This window comes from Lynx canadensis, chromosome B1 (assembly GCF_007474595.2).
Source record: "Lynx canadensis isolate LIC74 chromosome B1, mLynCan4.pri.v2, whole genome shotgun sequence".
NCBI classification, from domain to species: Eukaryota; Metazoa; Chordata; class Mammalia; order Carnivora; family Felidae; genus Lynx; species Lynx canadensis.
In genome coordinates, this window is record NC_044306.2 from 149,478,172 (window position 1) to 149,500,030 (window position 21,859).

At 37.6% G+C, this 21,859-nt stretch overlaps 1 protein-coding gene and 1 non-coding gene across 4 annotated transcripts; one reads left to right on the plus strand and one right to left on the minus strand.

Annotated features, from left to right (window-relative positions):
• Positions 1 to 1,010: 1,010 nt before the first annotated feature.
• Positions 1,011 to 18,431, minus strand: LOC115511603 (alpha-S2-casein-like). Of its 3 annotated transcripts, XM_030311941.1 has the most exons (17): positions 18,371 to 18,431; positions 16,439 to 16,501; positions 15,106 to 15,132; positions 13,936 to 13,959; positions 13,804 to 13,845; positions 12,694 to 12,720; positions 11,562 to 11,585; positions 11,178 to 11,222; positions 9,680 to 9,808; positions 7,452 to 7,532; positions 7,161 to 7,244; positions 6,918 to 6,941; positions 6,194 to 6,220; positions 4,770 to 4,793; positions 4,630 to 4,674; positions 3,219 to 3,347; positions 1,011 to 1,288 (listed from the first exon to the last, which is right to left on the minus strand). In XM_030311941.1, exons 2-17 carry the CDS (start codon positions 16,487 to 16,489, stop codon positions 1,283 to 1,285), a joined length of 789 nt encoding a protein of 262 aa, XP_030167801.1. In that variant the 5' UTR covers positions 16,490 to 16,501; positions 18,371 to 18,431; the 3' UTR covers positions 1,011 to 1,282. The 3 variants fall into 3 exon arrangements, with proteins under 3 accessions (XP_030167801.1, XP_030167802.1, XP_030167803.1); XM_030311942.1 differs by lacking the exon at positions 11,178 to 11,222; XM_030311943.1 differs by lacking the exon at positions 7,161 to 7,244.
• On the plus strand, positions 10,007 to 10,114 carry LOC115513179. The gene has a single exon (XR_003968601.1). It is a non-coding gene; the product is annotated as a U6 spliceosomal RNA (small nuclear RNA).
• Positions 18,432 to 21,859: the final 3,428 nt, after the last annotated feature.

Sequence of the window (21,859 nt, forward strand, 5' to 3'; positions counted from 1 at the left end):
TCTGAAAACTGTACATGTAAGTACATAGTAACCTTGTGACTTGGGTTATGATTATATAAAGTTTCTCTTAAAAAAACACTGGTAACCAGTCTGGGGTAAAGATATTAGATTGTCAAAGGCAGGGAGTCCATGTGAACTCTTAAATAAGTGTTTAAAATGATCCAGGATGAAGCCCAGGTGAGTGGGAAAGTGTTGATGCCCAGTGGAAACAGGTGGGATGGAATGCTAAGGGGTAACCTCAAAACAAGATGATTCTTTGAAGTCCAGCAAAAAGTCCTCTTGATGTACTTGTTTCCCCTTCTCCAATATACATCACAAAGTGACTCTTTAGGCACAAATTGCAAGGCCATCAAGGCCTTGGCCCTGCCCTTTGAGTGCCTCCAAGCCCCCACTGCTCTCAAGCCATGCTCAGCTCCCTGGAGTTCTCTCCTTACTCTGCACTGAAACCAGCCTCAGTGAGGTTGCTCTTTCTGTGCTCTTCCTCTGATGATTAGAATGTGAGCACCGTGAAGCCAGGATCTTTGTTTGGTTTTCTGTTGTACAATAACAACCAGAAAACATGTTTGGCATATCATATGTGCTCAACATTTGTTGGAAAACAGTCTAACCACCAATGGAGGGCCTTAAAATGTTTAGGTTCCCAGTGCCTGACTCGCTTCTTATTGGGGTGATATTGTGGGCTTGTGTGTGGGCAGACAGGGACTGCGACTGCTGACTTGAGAATTTGGGTGAAAGTTGTTTGGAGTAGACACGTGGGAGCAGGAAGAAATCACAGAGATGTTATAGTGAGGACTAACCTGTGCTGAGGAACCACTGTAGTTGGGCCTATACACTGAAGCTTCTAAGGCATTAAGTCTATAAGGCACATGTAAGATAAAAGGCCCTGTGAGTTTACAAAGTTACTCCAGTGCCGTCCACAGGGCCTTAGTTAGTTGTTAGAGAACTGGTTATTGTGGTAATAGTTGCCTGGTCTCTAAATATGAGGAATGGAAATAAAAACACCACACAGATAAAAATGCATCTGAAATTTTAATGTTTTGGCAAGAGATGTGGGGTTCTGTGACTCAGCCATCATGCTGCAGACTTCAGTTAATCGTCGATACAGTTAAAATGATACCACAATCCAGATCTAGCATATCCAACATGAACCGAAAGGAGGAATACAAACAGTGTTACACAATCTTCCTTTGGCTCAGGAGTGTTGCCCTTTCAAGAAGCAGTCAACATATTGGTATGAGGTGATATGATAGATGAAGAAACTATATAGAAATGATTTTTCCAGTCAAGCCTATAAAGAGAAAATTCTAGATTAGCCATAAAATTTATATTCTAAAATATGCATATGTAATATGTGTACATTGTATGTGTACACATGTGTGCATAATACATATAAACATGCTAACTGACATTCAGACAAGTAGAAATATAATTATTTACATTTAATAATAATTAATATTTATAAGTGCCAACAAAAAAGATTCTTAGCACGTATTTATATTCCAAATGAATAAGTGATTGACAGATAATAGCCAGATTCTGCAATGGTTCTATTTACTGCCTGAAATAAGTGAGAAATATTTATATCTTTTAACACATTTGAAGGAATATTTTAATTTCCATCTACTGTTTTCAGCATAAAACACATTACTACTTCTTAAATGACTATGTCTTGATTTGATTTGAATCTATCTTTAAACACTTGTATTAAGCAAAATGTCCTTTGAATTTTTTTTTAAATCTCTGTAAAAATAAATCCTTCATGCTTAATTTTATTAGATGCTTTTATGTATAGGTTTATTTTGTAAATCTTAACACTTAGGAAATTTCTTTATAAAGTTGTTTCTCTTTCTGAAGATAAAGTTGAGGATATGTGAGTCAGCATCTCATTTCTATCTATCAAGTCTCTCAATTAGTGGTATTCATGATAAGCTATTGCAAAATATAAAATGAATGAATGAATGAATGAATGACATCAAAGTGAATGTTCCTATTCAGAAAATACCACCACAGCCAAGCTTTTATCCATATCAATCATGTTTTTTTCTTCACATACAGTTATTTGGAAAAGTAGTCTAATCCCTTTTCATCATCAGGAGGACCAAACTGGTTCAGAGAACCAAGCTGTGGACCAAAGCCATGAAAGGTAAAAACCACCCCTCCATGTCATCTCCAGCTGGCATGTGTGTGCAGCGTAGCCTCAGTCGTGGAGAGTTTCAGAGGCAGGACACTAGGGCTTGACTCCTGGGTTGGAATCCTGCCTCTTGCACTGATTACACGCACTGTGATCACGGGCATTTTTTAAACCTCCCTGTGCATTGTTTACACCACCTACAAATTGCTGCTAATGGTACTACCCTCACTGATGTGAGCATGACAGAGGGTTTAGAACTGTGGCTGACGCATGCTAAGCACTCAGTAAATATCAGGCTTTACCATAGGATTTGCCATGGGCCATTTACCATGTTGGCCACTTTATTATTTATTATTTTATTATGAACATATATGGGTTTTGACCAGGAATTTAAATTTGAAGATGTAACTTAAGAGAGTTGATACTAGAGTTCTCTTCACAAAAGAGAACTTTTTTTGTTTTTGTTTTGTTTTTGCGTCTATATGAGATGATGGATACTTGCTAAATTTATTACAGCTGTTTCACTTCCTTAATTTCAAGTGTTTTTATAAAATAAACTAATACATTCTATATCTTCTCATCTCAAGGAATGGCTGCCAGAATCAAGCAAAATATATACACCAGTGATCAGGAAAATAAAATTCAATACAATCCAAATCTTTATCACTATTGTTATGATTTTACATTGTTAAATTTAACTGTATGATTTTTAATTTTAACTGCTGGCCTAGGTTTTAAGTTAAATTGGATTTAATTTCTATGTGAGAATTTAGGATTTTTACTTATTTTATATCTTTATATGCTTTTTATCAGAAGGCCAGAAGGGGCACCTGGGTGGCTCAGTGGGTTAGGTTAAGCCTCTGACTTCAGCTCAGGTCATGATCTCATGGCTCCTGAGTCTGAGCCCCTCATCAGGCTCTGTGCTGACAGCTCAGAGCCTGGAGCCTGCTTCAGATTGTGTGTCTCCCTCTCTCTCTGCCCCTCCCCTGCTCATGCTCTGTCTCTCTCTCTCTCGTTCTCAAAAATAAACATTAAAAATATTTTTAAAAAGGCCACGACATCTTACTTATTTAAAAATGAAACATACCAAAGTGAGAATGAATGGGTAAGTATTTTCCTTAAGGCGATTCCAAGGGTTCAGAGCTATCTGCTGTGGATGAATAGCCTGGAAATAGTGGGGGAAGGTGAACTTCTGTTGATACTGGTTGATTTTGACCTACAGAGAAATAAAATTATGAATCACTACTCACATAATCTCTGGCAGGGTGCAGAAGACAGACAGAGGCAAATGAACTCTAGCATTACCTATTTAGATAACTTATAAATTATTCTAAGTAGACCTGGCAAAAAGAGAGTGAAGTTACATAGAAATTACTGTAAACATATTTACATTATAATATTGAAAAAATCTGATGGGCATAGAGATCTGGCATATTGCCAGTCACATATTTTATGTACATAGAATCTTCCTGCTTTCAAGTTCTTTAAGCCTATTCCATAAGTCTTGTATGGAATAAAAGTAGAATTAAAATAACTATGTCCCAGAGAATAATTTCCAGTGCTTATGAATGGGAAGCTATGTTTTGAATTGCAAAGGACCAAGTTTTGGGTAGATCCATGGCTATAATACACAATTCAGAGGAATGCTACTGGAATCATGTTGACAAAATATAAAGGGAAGTCTAAATACCAAAGAGAATTTCCTAAAATCAGACTGGTTTTCAGTTGGGAGGATTATGGTTGGAGATCACTGAAGGAAATCCTGCTTCCGTTATAAAACCTCCAGAGGACATTTCGACATTGTATAGGACGAAGATTAGAATAATACCTAATGCTGTTGGTGCATTTATTGTGTCCCTGGCATTCTCTTATGTAGTTTACATATATTACCTGAAACGATCTTCACAAAAGCCCCTCAGTCAACAGTGTATTTCTATGTTTACATTTCAGGTGACGGTAGTGTAGCTGACAGAGATTACGTACTTAAGAAATGTTACACACATAAAAAGTGGTGCAGCTGGAGTTGGAATACAAATATCTTGACCCCTAGCCTGTGTCCTTTCACTGAGATACATGTGTCTCCAGCCACAATATTTGGTCTAAGAATGCCTGTGGTTCCAAAATAGTCTCCAAAAGACGTTAGTTTTGAGACATCAGGTCATGGCATACTGTCCAAGAGAAGATGAAGCATAGTCACTGTACATGGGTTCCAGGGTAGGTCGTTTGGAAAAACCAAATATGATCCATTTTTGAGGTGTGCAACCATTTCAAAGTCACTCAGATAATTGCTCAAAATCATTTTTCTTAGAGATCAATCCATACCTAGCCACAAAAACAATGATTTCATATCCAGGATGGATACAGAAATATGTCACAGAAATATGATTTATGTTGAATGTGATGTAAAACATTTATTTGGAATGAAATTATTTGTTATGACTTATTTGGAATAAACTATAATTTGTGTGAAGGAAAAGTATAAGTTTATTAAAAGTTACCAGCTGTTTCAGGTAATTCTTTTCTTCATCATTCAGCTGAACTTCCTGTTAAGAACCAAAAGCAACTTTGGTTATAAAAGTACAAAGGAAATCACTACCCGAGAAATTAAATGTATTTCATTTCAGGAAACACTGCTTACCTCAGGGGACCCCTCAGTGGATTCCTTAGGGAAAGAAAGTACAAAACAGCTTCACTTGGATGACAAAATTGTATTTGCGTCCAGCTACTTACGGCAGAGGAGCTAGGGCTGATGGAACACCTGAGAGCCAAGCCACTGTTTTCAAATCACAGTCCTAATTTGTGATGTTGGATTTAACCAGGAGCCAAAACACTGAAACTTTCACTGTGAGAGCCACACTGTGTGTTAACATACTAACACGTTGCTGAAGGATGTTTTCTTAGTCTCCTCCATGCGCATCCAAACAAGGAAGAATGACCACCAAGCGGAGCAGATAACTCATCGAGCGCACAGAGCTGGTGAGGTGTGAGGGAAATGAGAGCCCGCAGGTCATTTCTGGAAGTGGCATGGGCTCTCAGGATGAGATCAGATGTGAAAGGACAGGAACGGTTCCTAGTATGACTCCTAGGGCTCTGATGAGGAAGACCTCTGTCCGGGCCACAGGCCACAGGACACCGGGCCACATCCAGGCTTTACCACCTCGCAGCAACCTTCCCATGGTGCTCCCCACCCAGCTCTTTCTGTCACAAGAGGTATTTGTGTACCACTCACCTACACAGCTCTAATGACCCACTCTGCTATTCAATCTCCTAAATCATGTGGGGAGAGGAAAACCATGGGGAAAGCAATTTTCAGACTCTTTTGTTCCTATGGGCTCTTGTTAAAAAGTGATGTTTCCGAAGAGTCAGAAGGAAAGTGCGTATTTATCTGAGAAGTTAGACTAGAACAGTTAATCTTGGCTAAGTAATACTTAGTGCCATACCCCCAAGTAACTTTGAGTTGAGCATTTTTGTCACACGCTTTTTCTTTATCTTTGTTGTATATTTTGATGTTTGTTAAAAAGTTGGCAGCTTCTCATTTCTGTGAGATAACATACGAGCTGAAAATGTGCTATCCTATTTTAAAAGAAAGCAGCTTAGAAAGTGAGCTGCTAAAAGTCTTCTTAAGAAATTAGAACGATGAGTAAAAGCAACCAAACTCTAAAGACCACGAGAGCGGAATCTGCAGCATTGCCATGTTGTTTGAATTGCCAGTAGAAATAGGCAAGTGTATGTCACTAACATGACCATTACTGTGACAGGCAAAAATAAGCAATGACCCGAGAAAAAAAAATGAGGCTTTCAAAAAATTGTAAAAATCAGTCTGATTTTTAAAAGTAGTGTAAAAGACAGAAAATATAATTAGATGTAAATGAAAACGTCGGATGGAGAGAATTGAGAACAATTATAGGAAATACAATCCAGGGGCCAAAGAAAAATTGCATTTCTTAGGCAATTAAAATGATGATTTTTGGGTTTATTAAGAGACCAAATTTGCAGGCATGCCACTTCTTCTCATTAACATTTTAAACCCGATGTAGCAGTATATAAATAAAAACAGCTTACCATATCAACAATCTTCCCTGAAGTTTCCTTAAAGAAAGCAGAGAAAAGTGAAACCCATTTCATTCCATCGGGTATACAGAATTTCCTTTGGAATACAACAAGAAAACCAACGTTCCATAAAGAAAGAAGAATAATGCATTCATTTCCATTCTTTGAGTTGTATCTGAGTTCCCCAACCGGGAAACACACTGATTGTGTTGTATTAGAATGCAAACTCCAGGTGGAATATGATTCCCTTCTTTTAGTTGTTGTTGTATCTCCAAGCCCTAGAATCATGTAAGGGACATAGTACTTAAGAAATACATATTTCTGAAATAAATATCTACTTGAATTTAATGACTTCTAGTATGAAGTGTGTGTTTAAATGTGTGTGTTTGCTGCAAAGTACAGTAAGTGGGTGTTTGTATAGAGAAGCATTTCTTCAAATCTGTGTTTTGGGTGGCTTTTATGTAAAATTTCTACTAGAATAAATTTCAGGAAAAATATTTGCTCAGCATTTGCTTACATGAGCAAAGATAGTCACAATAAATGAAAAAGTCAGGATTTTGTAAAAATCAAAACCACGAAATGCTGAGATCACCTCTCCTCATGGGACACATGGATTTTAGTTCATGATTTGAGTCTTGTGCTTCTTAAAGCAAGGTATATGCCATGTATTTTATAACCATTATGACATTTGAAAGTAACTTTAAAAGTTGATTTAATTTTAGTGGTTCTGACTCACCTCCTGGGAGACGCTGGTAGATTCCTTGAAGAAGAAAGAAAGAAACAATGCATTTCAGTTATGTATTCATATAAATGTCATTTTGCCCCAAGCAGCTTCCCACTTTCTCATAAAGGAAGTACAAGGAGCCAAAGTAGGCCTAGCCTTAGGTGGTATCAGGGTGTCTTTAGGCATTTAGCTTATGCAGCACTGGTAGGAAGATATTTGGAAATTAGAACTTGATGTATGAAGTTGAGTCCTTACCCCAAGTCGGATTCCTCTCAGCCATTTTGTCAAATTGAGGATGGGCACCAGGACTCTTGGAGTCACATTATTATTCAGTGACCTCTAGCAAAGGAAATGGTGTTGAACATTTTTGCTCGGTCCCTTAGCACACAAATCTGATCTTGCTCACTTTGACTATGTAGGGTTTTAGTCTGCTCCCCTAAATGTTTGTGATCATTGCCACAATTTATGTCTTCTTTTTCTGTAATTCCCTAACCAACTTGATGCATGCAAAATAGAAACTGAGAATCAAGACTGTCTTGTACAGACCTTAATCTCTGTTTCTGGATGCCATGTTTCTGTCCTCACAGGAAAGCCCCTCACCTCACTGGAGGACAGGTACTCTTTTTCCTAGATAGAAACAAACATAAGTTTCAATTGTATGGTCCAATGAAATGACTATCATGTGGAAATACCGTTTCCTTTTTAGGAGGACTTTAGTTGAATTGGGCTTCCTTTGCCAAAGTCTCATGGTTTCCTACATAGTAATACACAAATACCTCTGTATGTGAAAGAAATTATTGTCCTAACTTAACGTATTTTTATATTTAGGAGCTGCTTGAAGTGTTGCATTGTAGATATTAAAGTTGCCATAGTTTTTTAACGTACGATATTATCGGTGGAAATTAGACAATAGTACATGAGGAAATACTACAGTAATTTAACATAATTATGGGTTCTCAGGTAGGAAATATACACTTAGTTTGATGATCAATGCTAAATATATAATATTGGGGAGGTGTTCTCTATCAGAGGCAAGTCCTTTTTTTTTTTTTTTTTAAATTTTTTTTTTCAACGTTTATTTATTTTTTGGGGGACAGAGAGAGACAGAGCATGAATGGGGGAGGGGCAGAGAGAGAGGGAGACACAGAATCAGAAACAGGCTCCAGGCTCTGAGCCATCAGCCCAGAGCCTGATGCGGGGCTCGAACTCACGGACCGCGAGATCGTGACCTGGCTGAAGTCGGACGCTTAACCGACTGCGCCACCCAGGCGCCCCTATCAGAGGCAAGTCCTAAAGATGAAAGCATTTTCTTGATATACATCACTGACATAAAATTCCAACCGTGGCAGAAGCACTTGTGTATTAGTCACCTGCTAGTGACTGCAGTTCATGATTAGGTGAGCAAAAGTGTAGAGGAGAAGGAATGACTGAGGCCACCTACAGAATCTAAAAAATGGAAGAAGGTGGTTAAGACTAGTGAAGTCTGTGGGAAAAGGAACTGTTGTCCCATGTAAAATTGATCACTGAAGTAGCTTGCTTCTCTTTGCCTGCATTGAATTTATTAGCATTTGCAATTGTCTACCTCCTCTTGACTATTGAATTGGCTTTAATGTTAAGGAGACATCAAGTCTCATCAAGTAAATGAGGCAAGAAAGATTTTGAGTGCCTTAGGTAGATGGTGGTCTTCTGAGATGTAAATTGAGGGTCAGAGGAGGGGTTGGTATGGAGTTTCTTAGGCTTTGCAGAGTAAAGAAGTAATTGGAAATTCTCTTTAAGTGACAATTACATAACACTGACATATTATATGTATATAGCTATTTTTATTTACTCTAAGATCACTGAAGCTTTTTCCTATGTAAATTGGTAAATTTCACGTGCTATTGACATATGACTTCACATAGCTTCCTTGTTTTACCCAGAATGAATGCTATGGAAACAAGCTGACTTTCTCATCCTATTTCAGGTGGGGTCACTGCTTTCTTTGTTGGTTAATAGCTCAAATCCACATAATCTATGGATTTTGCTTCCCAAATCTGCCATCTTCTGGACACAAGAGTTTTTCCGCCCAAATGAAGAAACATTTTGACCTTTAGGTTGTTCCTTAGGCATGTGGCATTCAAACCAAGGTACTAAAGCTTACTTCCCCTCATGGTGGTGATGGTATCTTTAACCTCCATGGGTCACCTAAGCAAATCATTCCCATTCAAGAAATAGGAAGCACAGAGAGGGAGGTGATTTCCCTAAAGTCTCATATCTTGTTCATGGCAGGTCTGGCACTCTTTTCCAGGACTTCTGACTCCACATCTCACATCGTTTACAGTTAAGTGCCCTCTCCTATGGTTAGTTTCCTGCTCTGCCACTTAGTCCTTGTGTTTGACAAAGTCCCTTAGCCAAAGCTGATTTATGAATACAAGTGGAGATGTGAACTGGACTGTTGACAAGTGATTTCATGTCTTTCATTTCAGTTCCCTTAGTACAATGGAGATGATATTCTCTTGGTCTGCCTCCTTGAAAGACAACTGCCAGATTCAAGTAAAATGACCTAGAAATGAATACTTAGGACAGTTCAACTTATTCTTCAAAATTGGTATTACAAATGCTATATTTATAGCATTTTGAGTATATGATTTGTGACTTCATTTCTGACCTAAAGAATTACATTTAAGTTTGTTGCACTTTCTACATTTAAAGGGATTGACGCATTGTTTCTCTCCTGTTAATTTTTTTTCTTTTACAAGAATGTCAGAAACCAACAAACAAAAAGTAGAACTCACCAGAAGGGGAAGTAGATGATAGCCATTTGTCTTAATGTGATTCCATGGGTTCCTAACACTGTGCTGTTGATGATAAGCCTCAAGATACTGGGGAAGATTCCATGCCTGATAAAACTGGTTGATTTTGCTCTGTAAGAAAAGAAATATGCCAGTATTTAACATCAGAATGGAATCTTTTCTATGGGCCAGAGCTTATATGGACAAGACAAAGTGAATTAAAACTTGATTTAGATAAGATCTCAGTGATGCCAAACTGATCAAAGACATTTCTAACCCAAAATTGACTGTTACAGATATTTACTATCTCCATTCATGGAGTGAACTTCAGTGCTTGCTTCTGTAGCACATACACTAAAATTGGAAGGATACAGGGAAGATTGTCTTGGCCCCTGCACAAGGATGACATAGACTGAACCTCAGAATTAAAGATGCAGTCTAGCTACTTGAACGCTTCCACATGGAAATAACTGAATGTACAAAAGGAACAGAAAGTATAAGAAATGGAGTGGAGAATCATTTAAAAAATCAAACAAAACCACCATCTGAGTTTTCATTTCTGTTTCCATAGCTGGTTAAGAAAGCCTGGTTCTCATGTCACGGAACACTCACCTTCTATTCCCATGGCCCTGGGCTGGTCCTATGCCTGTTATGAAGTTACCCTTTAGTGAACTGATGATATATGTGGAGTGATTTTGGATCCTACAGGTCACACATGTCTAGCTGAACAAATTCTACCTTGATTTGGCTTTGGCCCATATGTCAGTGTAGAAATTGAATGTGAAATCACTTAATTCTTAGAAAGATTCACTTCATACTGATGATAAGAAAATCAGTATGTAAAAGTCAACGTGTCTTTAGAATCGCATGTGGATAAGTGTCAGATGGACACATGATTATGATAAGGATGATAGAAGGAATGTTATTAGAAATATCTAGAAAGACTAGTAGAGCTATTAGAATGTTCTAAGAATAAATGGTTTCATTTGAGAGATCTCGCTTTTAAATGCTCAATGGGAAGCAGTTCCTGTTAGAATGCATTTAGAGCATATTTTTCCTATGTGTATAAATTCAATAGCAATTGGGACCTTTGGATGCTGTTAAATAGTTTACATATCTAACTCCAGAGAGGGGTTACCAGATCTCTTACAGTTGGGGTAATAATAGTTAAAAGCTTTTTACCTTAACATATCAGGTTTTGCTACTTGAAAGACAAGTTCAGTGAGCAGTTATGTACTTTGAGACCACAGTGATAGATCACTTAAATTTAAGAACACTCTTCCTGAGGCTTGTAACTCTTCCTAATTTAGTGGGTCATACATTTTACTGAAAACTTCTGTTTGTTAAGATAATCTTTACATATCCTGATCAGAACAATTGAACAAAGTAATTTTTAACACAAATTTGGTGTGAACTATGTCATAGGGAACATCCAATAAGTGATCATCTGGGAGAGAAAAGAGTTGTCAAACAGATTCTTTCACTGGAAGTAATTAATTACCAGTTGATTGAGGTAGACCTTTTCTTCCTCAGTCAGCTCAATTGTCTATCAAAAAATAAAGCACATATTAGACAAAGATAAGCAAAAACCCAATTCATAATGTTGTTAAGTTAATTTTTAAAAATAATGATTACAGGGGCGCCTGGGTGGTGCAGTCGGTTAAGCCTCCGACTTCAGCCAGGTCACGATCTCGCGGTCCGTGAGTTCGAGCCCCGCGTGGGCTCTGGGCTGATGGCTCAGAGCCTGGAGCCTGTTTCCGATTCTGTGTCTCCCTCTCTCTCTGCCCCTCCCCCGTTCATGCTCTGTCTCTCTCTGTCCCAAAAATAAATAAAAAAAAGTTGAAAAAAAATTTAAAAAAAATAAATAAAAATAATGATTACTTACATCAGTAGGGACATCACCAGTTTCCTAGTGTGACAAATAAAGAAATAGCTTATTTAAATGATGTAGCAGTAGTTGTCTCTAAACAATATGATAGAAAGGGAGGGGCAATAACTGAATAGCCAGAGTCCAAGCTACTAGCCTGAGAAATTAAGTATATATTAGCAATTAAGTAAGTTAAACTATTAATTTTCACAACTCTCTCATTTTGTGCCACTATAAAACCATGACTCTAAATATGTCTTATTTCAAAAACATTATCAATCTTAAGTTGCCAATTTTACATTTTGACAGTGTAGACAGGTGTCCCCAAATATCAAAATAGACCAGGTGGGCTGTGTGGGAAATGAGGCCTTGTGGCTCTTTGTGGAAATGACAGTCATGACCTGAGACTCTCAGTTTGCATCTGGAATGTGGAAGTGGACAAAAGATCAAGCAAGTTTCCCAAGTCACAAGCTGGGAAGAATCCAGGCAGTGCCCAAGGCACAATGGTCTGGACTGTGACCCATTAAGATGTTTCCTGCTCCTTCGGAACACTCTCACACTGTGACTTTTGCTACCATAGAAGGTGTTTCTTGTACTGGTAACCTACACATGTCTTCGCTCCAACGCTCAACTCAAGCTCCTTAAAAGTGGTTCCCAAAGCTTAATGTGATCCATATCACATAGTGGCCTGCCTGAAATGCAGATTGCCTAGTTGCAACTCAAACTTTCTGATTCAGTATGTGTGAGGTAGGGCCGATGACTTTGTGTTTCTCATAATTTCTCAGGTGCTTCTGATATTACTTACATCGTGACAATCTGTATGAACTGCTTCTCTAAAGAATCCTGAGAAGTTTTCGAAAGTGAAACCACAGTGAAGGCAATTGGCAAGCTTTTGATTTGGCACAGGGTTGATTTAAAATGCAGTTTCTTATGGATTCATATATGTATTTTCAGAGAGATCAGGGTAGAACAAACAATTCTTCTCAGGAAGATTGTCAATTGCAGTCACCAAAGATATTTTTAGAACTTTTCCACTACATCCTTTAAATGTTTAGACGTGGATTTGCCAAGGATTATCAAAGTACTGACTAACACGAAAGCTGCCATTTCTTGAAATAGCTCTTTGGCTTTTACGTAAACAGGATCTTACCTCACTAGATGAACTGGTGGCAGATTCCTGAGAAGTGAAAAGATAATATAATAATACAAATCTGGCACAAAAGAAATTGAATCTTCAACATTATTTTTGAATATCAGTAGTTACTTTATATGTGCTTCGTAGTAATTACCTACTTGATGATTAGTAGGAAACATTAAAATGTATTGAAATAGAACACTTAAATTGATTTTTAGAGATAATTATTGCAAATGACCTTGGTAAACCAATGGGAAGACAACAATATACTTTATATATGCTCTTCATGCTTTTATTTTAACACGTACTTATTTTAATGTATATTAGAAAGTATATAACCAAGTCAATCAAACCAGTGACTTGGGTAGACTTGATAGAGACTTTCAATTAAAAGCAAATTTAGTTACTACTAAAAGGGTAAATTTTTGAGAAACTATAAATATCAGCCTAACTCATCTAAACACAAAAGGACCAGGTCAAGGACTGTATTTCTCCTGGCAACTAACTGCGGAGGAATTTACTGGATATGTTGATTCATGCGCAAATAAAAATTCAATTAATTAGTCCTCAAATTAGGACAAGTGCATGGTTTTGCCTTGTTTTTCCAATATTCTTGATATCGAATATATTTGTCATCTCTGCTAACGTGTAACTTTACTCAAAGCAATTTTATACTAAACAATATGATAACATTTGAAATCAAGGTTATTATCTTAATGGGAATGTCCTTGAGAGCAGCCAAAATCAGGGCTGATCTAATCTTGATTCAAGAGAGAGTTGCTTCTCCATCATCTCTATATCGAATTTTTTTGGCAGAAAGTAATGGTTATAAAATATAATGGTCATGAGGTCCGGAATTGGGACAGAGAAGGGAACGTGATGGACCATATATAAGAACCCTGTAGAGAAATGGCATTTTGAAAACTTGGGTCACAAATGGAACACAAATGCTTCCCTGGAATCCTTTTCACATAGTTTCACAACAAATAAGACCATGAAAACATCACCCATTTCACACTCAGAGGTGAACAAACACTACTTATATGAGCAAAAGTGAAAAGAACATAATTGTTAGAAAAGATACCATATTCATCAAGCAAAAAGATATGAATGAATAACTTTTACCTGATTGGTTTGGATGACCACATTATTGTCCTGCCTATATTTCTGCAAAAAAATACATACTGTTTATTTCAGAGCCTATGTGAAAATGAAAAAGTACTTGAAATGTATTTAATGACAAGAGTTCTGACTTACTTCTTCAGAGAGGATGGCAGATTCCTTAGCAAAAGAAATTGATAATGAATTTTTATTCCTTAATTATGGAATTTTTACTTATCCTCCCTAAGAAAGTACCCTTTCACATACATTATCCAGGATGTCAAGATAAAATATTAGTCTTTGACAGAATTAAAAAGTGAATTTGACCTAATTTTTTTCTCCTTAGATACCTAGCTCATTATGTTTTAGTTAAGTAACTTATACTTCACTCTCGTATTATAAGATTGCACAACTACAACATTTTTGCAAATACCGACAACAGGGAAGAAACAATTTATTACTCCTCTGCATAGAACACTTTCCCTTCTTTCTTTCTCTCTTTCTTTCTCTCCCTCTCTTTCTGCTTTCTTTCCTCCCTTTTGTTCTTTTCTCTCCTTTCTTTTTCTCTCTTTCTTTCCTTTTATTTCTCTTTCTTTCTTTCTTTCTTTCTTTCTTTCTCTCTCTTTTTGAAATGGAATACAAAGCAAGGGAGCAGGGTAATTCTTTGAGCGACTTTAAAGAAGTTTTGTGCAGGGGCGCCTGGGTGGCGCAGTCGGTTAAGCGTCCGACTTCAGCCAGGTCACAATCTCGCGGTCCGTGAGTTCGAGCCCCGCGTCAGGCTCTGGGTTGATGGCTCAGAGCCTGGAGCCTGTTTCTGATTCTGTGTCTCCCTCTCTCTCTGCCCCTCCCCCCGTTCATGCTCTGTCTCTCTCTGTCTCAAAAATAAATAAACGTTAAAAAAAATTAAAAAAAAAAAAAAGTTTTGTGCACATGTTGTGTATCCCTGGGCAACAAGAAAATTAAGAAATTAGCACTTAATGTGGATTCAAATGTGCGGGAGTCTCCTACTCCAGAAGAGGATAAAATAGATCCTGTCATTGCGTTCACGACATGCAAAATGCTCACTGTTCCTCCTGTGCTATTATTACTATTATTGGGTAGTGGCTTGAGAAATAAATGAAAAAAAGGTATAAATCTCATCCTAGTATAAGTGGAAGCACAGAGTTTGGTTTACTCTTTTCAAATTTTGTAGCAATTGACTACACTTCTTGTTTTTCAGGATTCCGTAGCTCTAGTGTTATTGATCACAAAAATGAGGATAATTAACCCAGTACATGTTATGTGCTACTAGGTGCCAGGAATTGTCTTCACAATAATGTGCCTTACCTCACTGGAGGAGAGCTGCTTTAACTCCTATATAAATAACAAAAACAAACAGAAATTTAACTTTTATGGCTTATTTAAAATGCCAAGGTGATTCTCTGCCTCTACTGTTCAATAGCAATGATTAAAACAATTTCTTTGTAACCTAGGGAAATAGGGAATAGAAATCAGGCCTCCTTCAAAATATTGTTCCAAATACAATCAGTAAACAATGATACTGTTACTTTTAAGTTGCCAGGACAACTGTGACAGTCCTTTTGAATATCCTGATTTAGCACTGGCTAGTGGCACCTCCCAAACTGTAGCCTAGTAACCTTGTGGATTAAGAGGTATGATTAAGGCCAATGACTCTGTAGAAAGAAAAGCAGGAGGGTGATTATGTGTAGTGGAGTTTAAGAGCAAAGAGGTCATTGATGCTATACTGTATTGATAACTGAAGCCTTTTTGTTGTTTTTTGAAGTAACTTGTTCTTATCAGAAATAAGTCTCACTTTAGATTTATTCTTAAATTGGCTACAAATGGAAGAAGGCACAAATCCCTGTCTGCATGTGTCTCCTGGATGTGGGGACACACGTTAGGGCAAAGGCTCTGAGCACAAGGAAACTTGCCCTTGTCACACAGTTTGATGTTGGGGTGGGAGGGAAGTGGGCATGTGAGTTCCCCCGAGAACAGTGTGGGAATAATGCTGATAGACCGGCGTGATATATACTAAAATACATATGTAAACATGTGTATGTATATCTGTGTTTGTGAAGCTCTTTCACATGCTTTATCTCTGATATACTCATTATTTTGTGACATGAATGTTACTATTGTATTCTCGCTAGGTCATTGGGTGAATAATTTACAAAGTTTCCACTCAAATCCAGAGCTACAAATTGTCCCGTCACTGGTCCTTGTTTTGTATTTTAACATCATGATTTCTCAACTGCTTGTATCAAGAATGGTGAAATTCTGTCATTTCATTGACAGCTGACTGTCAAATTCCAAATTGTAGTGGTGGGACCTGCTTACAATTCGAGAGACATGCCAGGGAGTGGAGAAAGCTCCTCTGGAAAATTCCATCAATTAGCCAACATAGGATGCAGGGGAATTTATGCCTCCCTCCCTATGACGATAGCTTCCTTGTCATTATCACGAAATCACTTCATAAAGGTTTGTTCTTCACAGTCCGCATAATGCAGGCCCGTACTATCCTTGGTCATACATTAAAGGGTTACATCCTTAGCCTCCCTTCCGTTGCTGCCCACATCTACATCTGCGTGTAGTAAAAAGGTCACTCTGGTGTATCTAAGGAAGAAAGGATCCCATTATATGTCCCATTATCCTTACTTACATGCTTTGCCAGAGCCACAGACAAAAGGCAGGTAAAGAGGAGGAACTTCATGGTTACTCGGGGCTGCAAAAACATATATGGAAGACCAGGAAAAGATTTCAGCTTCTACAAATTACATTCTCTGACATTTCATGTTCTATTATTATCTTTACACCAGGTAATGGAGAAAAGGCACCGAAGAGGACTAAAAGTAGACGCTTTTAAGGAGCTCGTGAATATGAATGTATCACAGTTTATTTTGGAAGAGCCATTTATGTCGTTCTCAATCAACAAGACATAATGTAATGCCATGCTTGCTGAAATGTGGAAGGTTCATTCAGACATAGTCAGTCCAAGGGATTATTCTCACTGACAGGCCTTTTGTGAAGATCAACTATCAGAAACACAAAGCACAAGAGGCACTCTTTTAAATCAGATACAGGTGAGGCAAAATGCAGCCTGGCTCCCTCCTAAGAAGTAGCAGGTGGCAGTGATTGGGTTAGACATCAGGTGTCCTCCTAGTTCCAGCTTGACCCTGGACTTGGCTGCTGAAGTGTTCGCTAGCCTGGGACAACACTAGGTCTCATTGACTGCATCCAACAAATGGGACTGTGACTCTAAGTTTGCCTCCAGCCAGCTCACTCTCTAATTCTATGGCTACAAACAAATCCATGAGGTATTCGACCGATTCGAGTTTTTTCCCTGTGATTAAGTCAATAAGCAAAGATTAAAATAAGGTTATTCTATTGTATTTTCCATATATTTTACTTATCATAGTTTGCATATTTAAAATCTACTTTGAAGAGTAATTTTAATGTTTACCCAAACAACTTCAAAATGTTTGTGACCCATACTTATGTGAATGGAGACGGCATATATGTACATGTACTAAATTATCTGTCTTAATCCTGCATTGTATAATATTAAAATAATTCCAAGTCTATAATATAAAACCTCTCGGCTTTACACTTAGTAGTAATGGCATAGAGTTGATGTGATATTTTTCTCTTCTAAACAAAAATAATGTTTCATCCATATGGTATGCAGAAGACATATTTCACATTGCCAAAGGATTATTTTAAATTGTAAGGGATATTTCATTGCTTTTGATGAAATAAGTGCATTTTATATATCTTTTTGCATATCAGTCTTAGAGATTGTATTTCACATAGGTGAAAGAAATGAAACGTGTAAAACTGCGAGTTCTTAATTAGACATATATTTAACATGTTAGATGGACATTTGAAAGAGTTGTAGGGATTCAACAACTGCTATACGGCAAATACTGTGCCTGACTCCGTATAATATTCAATGTATTCTTCAAAATAGCTTTGTGTTTTCTGTATCATCTCCAATTTCTAAATAAAAATATGGTCCCGGAACTACACACCAAATAATCAGTTGCTGGCGATCTAGAAGCCTGGTACTTTGGTCCTTCCTCCAGAAAGAAACATTGCACTTTATGAGATAGAGAGTCATGGGAAATATTGCAGTGTCTACATATTAATTGCATATTTATTTATTAATTACTTTATTATTTTGTTTTATTTTAGAGAGAGGAAGAGTAATTGATGGAGAAGTGCAGAGGGAGAGAGAAAGAGAGAAACTGAGAGAGAGAGAGAGAGAGAGAGAGAGAGAGAATCTTAAGCAGGCTCCAGGCCCAGTACAGAGCCTGACACTGGGTTTGATCTCACAACCATGGGATTACAACCTGAGCCAAAATCAAGAGTCAGATACTCGACCTACTGAGACACCTAAGAGCCTCTAATTTCAAAAAAAACAAAACAAAAAAACCCCAAAAAACTAAAAAGAAGATAAATGATTAGCTTGTATTAATTTAAAGAAAATTCCTCAAAATTATAACTTTTTATAAGTACTTAAATGTTTTTTAATATGTTTGAAATATCTTTTACCAGGCCATCATAGGAGAGAAAGAACATATATAAACATTACCTTGCTCCCCAAATGGAAGACCAGAGGACCAGGCAGGGAATGATCTCTGATGGGTTATGTCAGTACTATTTAAATGTTGTTCCTCCATGATATGTTAATTTTGTGGTTCAAAATCCTTAAAAAGCCAGTTGAATTCTAAGAAGTCCCTCTGATTAGAAATTGTTTTTCTTCCAGATTTTTTTCCCCCGCAGATTCCAAGGAATGCTTTAACACACTTTGATTTAGAGCTTGATAGCAGGAAATGAGGATGTTGTAATCTACAATGATAATCTGTATTTTGTATGTGGCCTTCCTCTGCTATGAATTAGTTTGTTGATTCAAACAAGTTTCTTTTTTTTTTTTTCCTTTTCTCCTGGAACCTCCTTTGCTGCATAAGAATATGATGTTTTCGACAAAAAAATAGTTCTCTAATGCTTTTCCAGCTGTCAAATACCCTGGGAAAAAAATCTGGAATGAATTTTTTCTTTTTCTCTCTGGATTTTGCTTCTATAAAAACGCTATCATCATAATAAAAATAATAATATTGTCTAATCTAATGTAATGATTTTACAACTTGGCACTAATGTGTATGAAGTGGATACATATTTCTATGGAAATGACTAAAACGGATTACAAATTCATAAAACAACATTTTCATTGCAGGTGTTAAAAATGTATAATAAAAGTCCAGGTGTGAGAAAATAAGATATAATGAGACCATGGCTTCCCTAGGAGTGCAAGCTTCAGGTGAAAGGCAGAGTTAATACTCAGAAGACTATTTTGACTTCTACAGTTAATGTCCCAATCATGACATGTCTTCTAATTTTTAACATTAGGACAAGAGTTGAATATTTATGTGAATCTGATTTTCATATATTGCTAACTGTTTAACACGTTTGAAATATTGTGCAGGCCAATCAAACACAACATTATAGCCCCTGCCTAAGTGCCACCAGGATGAGACTCTTGTGCAAATGCCTATATGTAATTATTTGTGTTTATTGAGGAACTAGTCACATTAGGAAACCCCATTTGCTGGTTAGCTGACAATAAAGGTTTAAGCTTCAATATGTTAACATATTTTTTGCAAGAGTTTTTCTAAAATTTATCATGCATACCATATACTTGTAAACAATAAAGAACAATTAGAGTATATGGTACTTAGCTGCCACTGAGAAATGATTTCTCCTAAAGTCATAATTTTTGGCTTTAAAAAATTGTGTTTGATTTTCCATTTTCTTTGTTGCTGTCAGTCAATTACATTGCATTGTATGAAACTATTTCATTGAATCACTTTTCCATCCAGAGTGGAGGAAACCTGACTAGTTCCAGCACATGCCCTGACACCTGGCATGTTGTGGTATTCAGTAAATTCTTTATTTTTACAGCTGGCCTTGCTTGCTTTTTCAGCCACCTTTTTGACTCGTATTTGATACTTTAAATTTCAAAGAGACTGGAGATAATGCGACCATGCTTTTTCATTTCTTTAAACGCCAATGAACTTTACTTTTTCTCTGACTTAGAAATTACTATGAATGCACATGTACTTGTCGTTTTTCCTCTAAGACCTTTTCATGTGGGTAACTTCTTTCTCCTATATCTTCACTTCCTTTGTTTGCATTTGATCATCCCCTTAGTCTACAATGTTCTTGAGTTCTCTCTGGTCTCTGATGCCAACGCTTCAATTTGTGCTCCCAGGAGTCACACCACTAATTCACTCTTCAACGTTTATTTATTTTTGGGACAGAGAGAGACAGAGCATGAACGGGGGAGGGGCAGAGAGAGAGGGAGACACAGAATCGGAAACAGGCTCCAGGCTCTGAGCCATCAGCCCAGAGCCTGACGCGGGGCTCGAACTCACGGACCGCGAGATCGTGACCTGGCTGAAGTCGGACGCTCAACCGACTGTGCCACCCAGGCGCCCCTAATTCACTCTTTACACTGACCCCCCAGCCTCTTGAAAGACGACATATGTGCAGCTTCTTCTCACTAACTTCCCAGTCCACTGCCTCTGCACCGGACATCTCATCATCTCCCTCACAGGCAGTCAGTCCCCTCTAGTTTCAAACAGGTCTCCAACTTTTTATCAGCCATTTCCAAAATCTATGTCCCACAACGCCCTCACAAAACTTTTTAAAATAATAGATATTTCAGGTAAGTTAACTGCCTAAAAACATTTCTCTGGCTTCTTATCACGTCTAAGGCAATACTGAAGATTGTTCTAATCATCTTCAAGGCCATCTGTGCCTTGCACAGTAGATATCTGTGGTCTCAATTCTTGCTCCTTGTTGAGTCATTGACCTTCTTTCCTGAGGTCACCATGGATGTTCACATCTCTGTGATTCCACATTTTGTCTCTGACCAAGGTGCCCACTCATATTTTCTGTGGCAATACATGATAACTTCCAATGTGTTCTTTCAGATCAAACTCAAAATTGAACACACCTTTTTATTTTGTTTTGTTTTTAAAACTAGAAACACTTTTTTATTTATTTAAAAAATGTTTTTAAAGTTTTTATTTATTTTTGAGAGAGAGAGAGACAGAGCATGAGCAGGGGAGGGGCAGAGAGAGAGGGAGACACAGAATCTGAAGGAGGCTCCAGGCTCTGGGCTGTCAGCTCAGAGCATGATACGGGGCTTGACTCACAGAGTGTGAGATCATGACCTGAGCTAAAGTCGGATGCTTAACTGACTGACCCACCCAGGTGCCCCCTTATTTATTTATTTTACAGGTTATTTCTTTATTTGAGAGATACAGAGAGAGAATGAGAGAGAGAGGGAGAGCAGGAGGAGCAGAGGGAAGACAGAGAGAATCCCAAGCAGGTTCCACACTGTCAGCATGGAGCTCATTGTGGGCCTCAAGCCCATGAACCATGAAGTCATGACCTGAGCAGAAACCAAGAGTCAGATACTTAACAGACTGAACCACCGAGGTACCCTTTGAATACAACTTTGAAATTACTCTCCAAATATCACAGAAACACAAATCCTTATATTTCTTGTGCAAATTTCTTCTATTTAATAAAAATAATATATACATATAAATATAAGATTGATGCTGATATGTAACTGTAATTCATTTAAGGTCACAGACTTTGAGTCTGGAGTTCTCTTTTGTCCAGCAAGAGAGCAGATGAAGAATTGAATATGAGAGAGGCTGATAGCTAGGAGGAGACAAGAGCCCTGAGTAAGGGTCCTTGCTCTGTACTTATTAGGATCAGAAGGCTTATAAGTGTGATGGATGTGCAGAAAGAGACAATGAAACAGTGATCATTAACTCAAGTGTGTGAGAGAATGGGGTTTTGATGCTATGCAGTGTGAGGGATTTGGGTCAATACAAAACAAAATCAAGGCACTGAGCAGATGGCTGTTTATGGTAGGCAGTAGGCACCTTGTCTGTTTATCTTAACTTGCCTAGAGGATAAGACAGAACATGCTACCTCAGGGTCAACAAGGCACTTGTTGTTTTTTTGTTTGTTTGTTTTGCTAACTAGTTCAGGGCAATTTCAC